Raw genomic sequence first — 12,180 nt, forward strand, 5'->3', positions numbered from 1 at the left:
TCTGCTTTTGCTCCCTTCAACTGTTCCCTATGAGTTTTCACTCTCTCTGAGTGTGTACCTTCTTTTGTTGCATTCTTTCTACTCTGATTGTACTGAATGTGTTGGTAAAAAAGCCTAAAAATCAACCCAAAAACCTCCACTCCAACCATTTTTTATAATCAAAAGTCTGCAAGTTGTCAGTAGAATGAAGAGAGATGGTGATGTCCTAAAATTTATTAAATGTTCAATTTAAACAAGCGCCTGAATACAAGGAAGACCTTTACTGTGTGAGTCACTGAGCACTGGAACAGATTGCCCAGAGAGGTTGTGGATTCTCCCTCACTGGATAACCGTCTGGATGCAGTCCTGAGCCACGTGTTCTTGGGTGGCCCTGCTTAAGTAGGGAGGTTGGACCACATGTCCCATTGTGGTACATTCCAACCAAACTGATTCTGTGATTCTGTAATAGGGAAATAGTAACAAAGTATCTTCTCTTCATCTTATACTCTGTAGGGCTCTTGGATAGCAGTGGTGTGGTTGAAAATGTGCAGGCTCTGGTGTAGGGATATTTTTTTGAGTTTATAGGACTGACTCACACAATCTGAAGGCAGCTGAGGAAAGGGGTGGAACAGTCTGACTTCTTAACTGTGTCAACTACTTGTCACCTCTGATGTTGAAACCATTGACCTGTAGATGCGCTCTTTATGCTTTTAGAGGAAAAGAGTTCTGGTGTAACCTGCTAGAGATGCTTTTAGTGTAATTCTTCTTCATCTGCTAGGAACTGGCTGCAGTCTCTCTGTATCCAGATCCAGCTCTCTGGGCTGGCTAAACTGGAAATCTGGAGCTGTTGCCACCTGATGGAAGGGAATGTGAAGCAGTCAATCTTGCTTCAATGCCTCAAGAGTAAGGTTTTTATGAAGGGACAAATATAACAAATTATGTCTATGAAAACAAGTTCTCAATAATTGCCAGAGACTGTGGGGTATGAACTCATGTTTTCCTATTCTCATGATCTGTATGGACTGAAACTCCCTGTATGTCAAGCATAAGAACATTTATCACTCTACAGCTGCCTGAAAGAAGGCTGTAGCCAGGTGGGGCTTGGTCTTTTCTTCCAGGTAACAAGCAGTGGGGCAAGAGGAAGTGGCGCCAAGTTACTCAGGGAAGCTTTAGATGGGATATAAGGAAAATTTTCTTCACAGAAAGGATTGTCAAGCTTTGGAACAGGCTGCTAAGTGAAGTGGTGGAGTCACCATCCCTGGAGGTATTTAGAAGATGTGTAGACATGGCACTTAGGGACATGGTTTATTGGTGGGATTGTCAGTGCTGGGTTAACACTTGGACTTGATGATCTCAAAGGTATTTTCCAATAGAAATAATTCTATGATTCCATGATTGTCTAAAGCCTCAAAATGTGATGCAGAGTTTCACCTTCTTGAGATCGCACATAATCACCTGGCATTACGTTAAATTCTCTTCAGTGGAAAGATAGTTAGGTTTTAAACCAAACACCTAATAAGAAGAAAATTGATTGTCTTTTGTTCTGCAGATGGACATTTTCTAGTTCAGGCAGCTTGTGATGATTCAGTCATGCTGTTTAGCCCTTGTGCAGTGATCCTAAATCATTACCTATTAGAGTGCTCTAATGGACTCCATAATGTAATGATCTCCCCAGGATGTGCTAACTGCATAAACCATGTCCCTGTGCTGACTTGTGGAAACAAATACTGTGTTTTTCCTCTGTGTGTGTTAGAATTAGAAGCTTAGGTGTCAGCATTAGCAATATGTGAGATATTATATGGAAAGATTTAAGTGAAATTTCTATTTACCTCTTCTGTTTAGTTGTCTTCAGAAAAGTATCAGGATGCTCTGTTTGGAATATATTTACAGGACTCTATCTTAATTCAGACTATTCTTTGGTTATGTTATAGTTGCATAGTTTTAATCTAGAGAAGATTTTTTAAAATAGGACATTTTAATGCATATTGAACAACAAAACAACCTTCCTGTCTCAGAAAAAAAATTCAGCCAGGTGAACTATGATCTAATTTTCTTCTGTAATGAAAACAAAATCGTAGCTCCTGCAGCATTATTCTTGGCTCCCAGCAGTTCCAAGGCATGCAAACATTGCCATTCCAACTCCGTCTTGCATTTTAACTGGAAGGATTATGTCACAACATAGCATGTTTGTTTTCCAACTTTTTGTCTGTTTGTCCATCAAGATGGTTTTGTAGAAGTATCGGTGATTGTTGACTTTGGAGGTAGCGGAAGAAAAAAATAATTATGGAAAAAAGAAAAGCAGACAGTCCCATTGAAGTAACTGTGCTTCTGTCACAGGAGAATGAATACTCCTTTCAACAAATCTGTAATTTGCAGAAGTTGCAAAAAGAAAATAGCCGTAAGGTGACTGTTAACATACTTCAGTTCATCCTGCCAAGAAAGTTAACTTCATAAAGTCATTAAACCCATGATTGCATTTTAAAATATTATTCCCCAGCCATTTCTTCTTAGATTTTAAAATATAGTTACTGTATATACTACCTTCTTTGTAATGTGAAAAATTGTAAAATACACTTATTTTTCATAAACTCCTAATTATTAACAGAGCTATTTGTGCTCCTATAGTTAAAATCATTTCAACACTTCCGTTGTTTAAACTTCACTTTTAGGGGTTCATAACTCAGCTGTAATAAAAAATACATTCAGGCTCTGATGTCTCAAATATTGTTTGCTGGTATTAGGAAATTTAGCCTGTTTTTCTTTAAAAAGCTGAGTAACTTGGATTGTTTGCTGTTTTTCAATATCACCCCAAACCAAATATTTTGTAATGTGGACTTCTGAATAATTTAAAATTTAAAAAAAATGAGATGACAGCAACTATGTTGGAACTGCTGCTGCCCCAAATTCTGTGACTGGCACTGAATATCACTGAGGCATGGAGAAGGGAGATGGTGGGAAATTCTTGCCATATCCCTACCATTGTCATATAATAATCTCATGTATGAAAAGTTACTGCAGCATTTCTATCCCACCTATCTTCTGGAGTCATGGGCAGCAGACCTGCTGTTCACGAAGTAAAACCCTCCCTGTGCTTCCACTGCAGCTAAGGGTGAGACTCCTGACTTCAGGGTTTCAGAGCTAAGAACAGCTTTTCTGAAATGATAAATGCTCATGTGCTTGGAGATGGATTATTTCTTTGGTATGGCTTCCTGCAATTCCCCTTCATCACGTAACACGGCCATGGTAATGACTCAACAAGGCCTTCAGCTCCGGAAATTAAGGAATCGGGGCTTATTGCATATTAATGGGAACTCTGGGACAGTCAAAATAAGACAGTTTGTTATAATACTAATTATAGCAAAGCACTCACATTGTGGTTTGAATGAGTCAATTATGTGCGTGTTAAACTATAAATACATCTCCTCCCCCCAACCTCATCTGTGTGGGACGTAATTTTTTTTTAATTGCTTGGACACATATTTACCTGAGCATATTCTGGTTTCCCAGGTAAATATGTGTACCGATGCAGAACTCATTACGGTCTATTTGGATAAATAATCCATATTTTATAACCGTACGGGAAGTAATTATTTTCGTATTTTGCTTTCTTTAAGCCAAAGAAATTAAATGCTGTGTGTGCGTTCCTTAAAATAAAATAGATGTAAAAGTCGAGACAACACAAGAATAAAGTTTTTATTGTTCTGGTAGAAACAGAATATTTTATTCCAGATTTTGATCTCATATTTAGTCCAGAATAACTCCATTAAAGTAAATGGTATTATTCAGGATTTACTTAGATGCAAATGGGATGTGAATTTGGCCTTTGCTCCTTACTCTCCCTTCCTTCAATGTGAGATTCCTGTAAGCAGCTCACACACAGTCTTTGCTATAAGTGTCATTGTCACATGTTTATAATTTGGAAAAGTAAGGTATTTCAGCTACACACAGAAATTAATATATGTGAATTTCATGGTAAGAAAACTAATGCCTCAGAGAATCATAGAATGGTTTGGGTTGGAAGGGACCAGGAGATCACTGTTACAGTCCTATACATGTTAGGGAAGTAGAGCATACTTTCCCATTGGATATTTCTGCCATTGTTTTATATGATATTTGGAAAAGCTGTGTTGTGTTATCACCATGCTAGGGTCAGGTTTTCTAACACTTTTAAGCTTAGTGGGGCCAATGTCAGCCTTGGCATAAATCCATTAACTGCAATAGATTTACACCAGAGAGGAATATGGGCTCATTCTTAGTAATTTTTTTATCCAGTTCTTTGTATTTTATGTTAGAAATATAAGTAGCTTTCGTGCCCTCAAACTAATCAGAATAAGAAACAGTTTTCCTTATGCCAAAAAATAGAACTATCGTTTTTCACATTCTTACATTTTTCAAGTAAGATTATATTACTGTGACTTCTGAATTCCTGAAATCTCTCTGGTCTTGGCGACTGCAAGGGCTAAAAGAGGGTTCCAAGGGGAAAATCTGAACCTGTTCATGCAGTATGTTTTGTGTTGTGTGTATGAGATACAGTTAACGTTTTGTATGCATGTGATTAGTGTGGAAAAAAAATCAATGTAGTGCAGTATTATGATTTATGGACTGAATCTTTTGCCCACTGAACACTTGCCAAAATGAAAATCTTCCCCCCCCCCAACCTCCCCCCTTCTTTGGATATTAGAAACAGCTACTGTTTTTGTTGATCTTTTTAACTTCTGAATAGGCCTATTTCAAGTCATAGCAGCATGGGAGCTCAGATTAATAATATACTTATTCAGCCAGTGATATTGAGTGAAACCATTGCTAGTGTGAGCATGAAGGATAGAATTTCTTTAAATTATTTTCAGGTGCATTAATGCATTTCTGAATGAAGAACATAGAGAAATTTGAAAATAAATTAAGTTGCTGTTTATTGATTGTGTTACAGGTGTGTATGAATTTTTAAGGTGTTCCTCCTTTTGATGACTTTTTGTCCTGGTTTTATTTGTACTGTGCTCACTGTCAGTTTTTCATCAGATAGTTTATGAGGATAAGAGCAAAAAAACTACGATTAAATCCTGCTTTTTGGACAGTGATTTTTAAATCAGAGGAAAAAATATATTCCATGCTGTGAAGCAACCTTTCTATCCCACTGTCTCTACAGCATCTGATTTACATTGAAACCAGTTTTCCAGAGAGGTGGTGGATGTCCCATGCCTGGAAACAGTCAAGGTCAGGTTGGATGGGTCTCTGAGCAACCTGATCTAGCTGAAGATGTCCCTGCTCCTTGCAGGGAGTAGAACTAGATGAACTTTAAAGATATCTTCCAACCCAAACCATTCTATGATTCTATGATCATCTTATGCCAGAACTAAGGACTAGAGAGGTAAAAGGAGTAAATCTCACTGACTTCTTTTGTGCAGTTGTTTTGAACATCCTTAGCCCAGTAGTTTGATAAGCATCAGCTTGCACACATTTCTAACCGAAGTTGCAAGGTTTCTAAGATTGTGTTGGTTTTGATATGATCTATTTGTGTACAAACTAGCCCAATTTCCTGCATCTACTGAACACTGACATACTTAGTCTCTTGTGAAGAGATTTTTGCTCCTTACAGCACAATTTGAGGCGTTTGGGGCCTTTAGAGGCACAATGGAGGTGAGGACAGTCCATTGCTTCACACTCCTTTGGCCACTTCTTATCAATTTTTGTAGCATTCCTTGCTCAATCCCATCTTTATTGCTTACATATCTGAATGGCCTGGTCTGCTCAGTAAGGTTTTTCAATTCCTTCATTAACTGAGTCAGTGTTTCCTATCAATTCATTTTCTTTCTCCCAAATGAAATAAGACCATGCCTAAAAATGTTCTCCATGCGAGCCTGGTTTGTACTAATGATATGTCAAGTAGGGGTAGAGTTTCTTTCAAAAAATACTTAGGTAAGCTGTTTAAAATTAATATTTGTTATTCTAAAAAAATTGGGAGAGGGATCAGCCACCCTTCCACAGTTGCAGATAAAGTGCTATGGCAAGAATTTGGCATTTTTACATTGCCTGGGAGAATTACATGTTCATTTTCTGTGCTAAGGGAAGAAAAAAAAAGGGCTGTAGTGCTTTTTAAAAGCAATCATTTTAAGTATAAGCAAAAAAAGCTTTTGCTTGAGATTTGTCAAAAGTCTTTCAGGCTTTTCATAAAATTGTTTTTCGCTTCTTGGCAATCAAGACCCAAGTGAGTGACACCTTTGAGAGTCCCAGCTTGTCTTTTAGTGCACAGCATATATTTTACTACACACAACTGTGCAAAATATTATTTGAATTTATTTAAAACAAACCCCAGTGAATAAAGTTTTTAACACAGAAACAACTATCCTAATTTTTTACTTGATTTTAGTTGCAGCAAGCAGCAGAAGTTTCTCAGATGAGAGGAGCTCGAGTCATCTCTGCTGAAGATCTTCTGTTTTTAATGCGCAAAGATAAGGTACAGTAATAAGACAGAAATTTCTTATTTTACAGTCAGCTGCTTATTGTGTTTTCAAGTGCTTGCTGAACTTATGTAAATGGAGTCCACCATCATGAATAGCTTTGTTTAAAAGCGTAGCTGCTCTGCAGTTGTATTTTATTTTGCTCAGTACAATCATTCTATGTTTTAAATAATTCTGTTTTTCCCATAACTTCAATTATCAATAGATTTTTTTGACAAGGCTCTAGGGTGGGCAATGTACACATTTTTTTAATAAGGTATAACTATTGTTCCTTATCCTTTATATCCCTTTATTAAAAATCACTCATTTCAATTACCCCCTGGAAATGCAGATGTAGATGTGACATCTGACAGTGTGACCATTGCAGTTTTGTCATTTAAGTAGTCTGTAAATCCTTTTTACATTATTTTATAATATTTTTCCTGTACTTTATCTCACTAAAATCTCAAATTTAGTGATGGTCTTGCTCTCTCTGGATAGGAAGTAAAGGAGGTCAATAAGGAAAAAAAATTAATTTTATTTCCTCTAATTTCAAAAATATTAAAAAATGATGGTCAAGTATTATTATCTACATTATTTATTTGTCCTTTATCTCCTTATCTTCCCTAGTTCCCCCCTTTCCTTTTCTCTACCATTTGTTTTTCCTTCCTCATTTTGTGGTGAAACCTAATGACTAAAACCATCTCAAAATTAAAAAACACTAAAAACGTGAAAACCAATTCCAGTTTTTTATCTAATGTGATCCATGAAACTATGCTGATAGCAGCGGTTAATATGGATGTCAAAGTTCGTGGAAATGTGCATTTCTAGGCTTGAATTTCCAAATTAAGCAGAGATTTTGGAGTACCCTAAAGCCTGATTGCCGAGTTCCTCCTTTCTGAAAATCAAACCCATTTTTGCCTCATAGTTGGCAAACAGAGTATCAAGGGGCTCAAATAAATAATATTAAATGTTGAATTGCTACTGACCTTGATGGATTTTTTATGTATGGATTTTCTGCAGAATTGAAGATTATCAATATTTTTAAAATCATATTTACTGAGTACTGTATTACACATCTGCATGCTTGTGTGTTAAGAAGTTTATGAAATACAAAGTAATTTTAAGATTAATGTATTTATTATTTTTTCTCTTAGAAGAAGCTTCGAAGGCTACTTAAATACATGTTTTTCCGTGACTACAAGTCTAAAATTGTCAAAGGAATAGAAGAAGATGACCTCCTTGAAGGTAGAAAAAAGAAATTACTTAATTTGGGGAAGGCTTGATGTTTTGTAAATGTGCTGAAGAGCTCAATGCAAAGTATTAATGTCTTGCTTGATAGTTAGGGGCACAAAAATTGTTTCTCCAAAGGAATTTTATTGAAAATCTCTCTTTTTCTATTTGAAATGCTTCTGAAGTAGGCATTTGTATCTGCCATCCAAATGATAAGAGTGTTGAATGTCAGAACTCAGAATTCTGTTGAAGTAAGAAAGCAGTGGCGATTAAAGGCTAATTGATTTCAACATCTGTATTTTAAATGCACCATCTACAACCCACAATTGAATGGACATTTTAAAAATTATTATCAAAAGCTTTTGACATGTTTTTTAAAAAAAGTCCTATAAGCTGAAGTAAATGGATACTAATATATGGTCTGGGTCTTTTTTTCAATTTTATACTTTTTTTCAATTTTCAATTTAATACTTTTATACTTTTATACTTTGAATCTGTAATTTAAAGAATGGGAAACACTTTTGTTTCCTCATTCCATGAGCAAGTCACAGATTTTATAGGCAATGCATTTAAAGTTCTTTGAAAAAATATAGAGTAATTTATGCCATATAGTTTGCTGGTCTAAGGTTTTATTGATTTATATTGATATTAGAAGTAACATTTCCTCTGTAAAAAGTTCAGTTAAAACTTATCATAGCATATCTAAACCTTTTCATACTGTTATAACATCTAGCAATGTCCATATGCAACTTTTTGTATTTCACTTATGTCCTTTCTCAGAGCTTTTGTTATTTTTTCCCTTACAATGAATTCCTTGTGTTTGGTTCCTCTGAGCATCCACATTGATGTTAAGTAAACATTGTACTTCTTGCTTTGACTTAGGCAATCTGTGGAAAAGGTTTTGTCAACTCATTTGAGATTTAATTTGCCTGTGGCCTTTTCTTTTCACCACACATGGAAGTGTATAATTTTGTGCAAAAAATCTGGCAGTATAGCTTCTTACCTGACAACTTTGGAGTTTTAATGCTTAAGCCTGTGTCACTGTTTAAAACAAATAAATAAATTTCCTAAGCCATTTAGATACTCATGAAATGCTTCCTAAACACAGTTTATCCTGGAATTAGACTGCCTTTTCCAGGATGCTTTGGTAATGGAAGCCATTAATTTTTTGTGAAGCTAATGTCTTTATAGCTGCCCTTCTGTTTAGAGCAACAGAGATCACATTGCCAGGGTTCTTCAGGTTTCACTGTGGAACAATGGTCCATCACCTCTGGAACTGCATCTTAATGCTTGTGTTAGGATTTCCTTTAGGCTGTATATAATGAGGGCGTTCCACATGTTTTCAGGGAAGAACATTTCCTCTCTATACTCTGTTACATGAGTGAGGGTTTTGTGCAACCAAAGAGTAGTTTCTTCTACAACTGTGTCTACTGTGGTTCCTTCAGTGAGAAGACATTGGAATGGACTACACAGGGAGGTGGTGGAATAACCATCCCTGGTGATGCTTAAGGAAAAGACTGGTCATGGTACCTAGTGCTATGGTCTAGTTGACATGGTGGTGTTAGGTCATAGCTTGGATTTAGAAGTCTTTTCCAATATAGTTGATTTAACGATTTTGTGAAATAATGATGTATGAGCAGCTGACTAGGTTTCTCTAGATTATAAAAAACCACTAGGTTATACTAAAAAACCCAAAAGATATTTTTTTATTACCACTGCAGCTGAGCAGTGACATCACCTTGGTCAAGTAGCACAACTTGGGTAAGGGGGATAGTAAGTATAATATAGTTTCTGCATAGTGCATCGGGTTCTAAAACAGGTCCCTCCTAGGGGCATCGGTTGATGTTTGTAGAAGCCAAATAGCTTAAGTTTGTTGTTCTTTGCTTATCTTTGTGAAGACAAATTCAACAGCAATAACACCAACAAAAGGCAGAAGCTTGCTCAAGACTTTCTCAACTCCATTGACCAGACTGGAGAGCTCTTAGCCATGTTTGAAGATGATGAGATTGATGATGTCAAGCAAGAGCGGATGGAGGTAATTCTTTTCTTTTACTGATACCCAGTTCCAGCAAAGAAAAACTGGAAAATTTCATACACCATGCTGGTCTGATGCCTTTTTCATGCTGCATATTAAATCATTGTTACATGTTTTTTCCTTTTGCCCAGATGGTCTAAAGGAATTCTATTTCCATATTTTTTCTATTCCTTCAAAGCACACATGCTGAGAAGGAAGATTATGGAAGGGTAGTTATGGATCTTTGTCTGCCATGTATTTGTATTTCCTTTCTGCAGAAAGCAGATTCTATTTATAAATATTTCACATGCATTTTTCACAATAATTTTTTTATTTTTCATTATCTGTCTCATTAGAAAATTGTTTTAATAGCATTTGAGGACTTTTTTCATATAACACAGCTTACAGATAAAATAAAAGCAGACATGCTTGAATATATGCTCTGCTCTCTATCCTTCTTTTAAGGCCTATTTTCTGATCTATGTAGTTATGAAAAATTCTGTCTACATTGCAGAGTGCAGTACTATATCACTCTCAAAAACCTAGGTGTGGTCAAGAAGCAGTGCAGCTGTGCTAGCATGGAAGTCTATGGTTTTGGCTAAATTTTCTGTAGATGGACAGGACTGTCTTTTTGGTAATCTGGTCCATAGTGAATGCAGAGAGCAGTCCATGGGCCCTCTTCATGCTCAATTCCTCCTTATGTCTTTTGAAGGCAACTAGACTTCAGGGTCAAAGCTGTGCTGGGAGCAGACACAATTTCAGACTAGGATTTGAGCCAGTTTCCATCCATTTTTAGACAGCAATGCAGCATACATGGCTGTCGGAAATTCCTTATTTCTAGAGTGCTTTTTATAGCCATTCAGTGGGTGCTTTGATTTGATTTTCTTTTCTATGCTGAGTTGGCTCATGTGTTCAGTAGTAATTTTGTGTTTAGTATTTGGCTATCAGGACCTCATTTCACTTTCAGGACTTCATGGAAATTTCTAATAAATAATGAAATTTTTATCCTTCACTACTGATAATTCTATTTGTTTTCTTCTTCCTAGAGCCTCTTTTCAGAACTGCAACATTCCAAATCTTGTTTCCCCTTCTTTCTTCCCTGTAATGGGGAGAAATCAAAACCTAATGAAAAGTCCCTTCCCTCTAAGAATTCGGCTAGGAACATTTCCCATTTCCCCCCAGCTAGAAATTAGTGTCGTCGAACAGTTGTTCCCAACCACTGTTTGTGTTTTGGAAACTGATAGTTTCTTTTCTTTTTTACTTATTTATTTATGCAAAATGTTATGTTTTGCATAAAGGCTGGCAAATCCTCTGAGCTTGTATGTACGAAAATAGATAACAGCACTGCTCTGAATGAGTGGGTTGTGTGCTTGACTTCATGTGCTTGACTTTATTCTCTTCTGTTGTTCGCGTATACTATTTTTCTGGCCTTAAAAACTACACAAATTGATAAAAGTATCAAGTTCCCTGTTCTAGAGAAAGGCAAATCTGATTCTATATTTGTCTGTCATGGAATGTGTTTCTGTAATCAAATGTTTATCTTTCATCTGACTACATGGGGTTTTTTTTATCAGCAGACTGTAATTCATGAACTGGTATGTGTGTGTGTACATATATATATAAAGTAATTCTTGTCTTGATTGCTTGACTTAATTACATTTCATGAACTCTTGATCTGTTTCTGTGTTAGAAAATAATAAAATCAAAACCTACTTATTTTTGAATAGGTCAGGAATTATATACAGGTATGAAGCCAGTACTATCTATTTTTGTTCTTGTTAGCCTTGAAAACTAATGACAAAACATGAAAGATTGCTTGAAACATGCTATTCAAAATGTTTAAGGTTTTTTTGACTTTATTTCATTTGGGATTTTGTTATCACGTTGAGGTGGGTGGAAAGGAATCAAAGATAGTAGGAAATGTGATCCATTCCTAAAGGAAGAGTTGTTAGTGTATGGGCTAATCTCCTGTATCACATTTGCTTTCTGCAGTAGATTGTTTAATCCACACTAAGTTTTGGAGGAAATCCAATAGACACTTTAACAGTGTTCTTTAAGAAATCAGTGTACTCAAATCATGAACTGCAATCTAAAGGCAGTGTTCCTTTTAGGTATCAATTACCTCAGAAATGTGTGGTTATCTTGGTTTGGACAACTGTGAATGATTTCGGTTCCACTTTGCCCTGAGCCAAAATCATGCTAAGTTGTCCAGAGCAGATGATAAACATATATTTCTGATGTCATTATGGGCTAAACAGGATATGATTGTTTAGCAGTATGGTTTCAGTTATGATACAAAATGCAAATATTGTTTATACTCATTTCTTTTAAAGCATTTCATAAAATTAGAGCTAAGCCTTCGTGCTTGCAGTGCTGTGAGGTCTATTCCATGTTTGTGCCACAAAGGAGGAAGCAATGCTCTAAGCCACTTTCAGGCATTACTAAAGGAAAGAAATAATTCTACACTTTTTTGACTAAAACAGACCCATTAACACTATCTTATTAAAAAGAAAGGACGCT

The 12,180-nt window shown here is 36.0% G+C and overlaps 1 protein-coding gene across 1 annotated transcript in view; it reads left to right on the forward strand.

Annotated features, from left to right (window-relative positions):
* Positions 1–5,607: 5,607 nt before the first annotated feature.
* SUPT3H (suppressor of Ty 3 homolog (S. cerevisiae)) overlaps positions 5,608–12,180 on the forward strand; it is a gene marked incomplete at its 3' end in the record, with an annotated part of 37,641 nt that continues 31,068 nt past the window's right edge. The window contains exons 1-4 of the mRNA XM_009081862.1: positions 5,608–5,613; positions 6,344–6,430; positions 7,571–7,661; positions 9,545–9,681. Coding sequence (XP_009080110.1) covers positions 5,608–5,613; positions 6,344–6,430; positions 7,571–7,661; positions 9,545–9,681 — 321 coding nt within the window. The remainder of the gene's footprint in view (positions 5,614–6,343; positions 6,431–7,570; positions 7,662–9,544; positions 9,682–12,180) is intronic.

This window comes from Acanthisitta chloris, unplaced genomic scaffold (assembly GCF_000695815.1).
Source record: "Acanthisitta chloris isolate BGI_N310 unplaced genomic scaffold, ASM69581v1 scaffold2399, whole genome shotgun sequence".
Lineage (NCBI taxonomy): Eukaryota > Metazoa > Chordata > Aves > Passeriformes > Acanthisittidae > Acanthisitta > Acanthisitta chloris.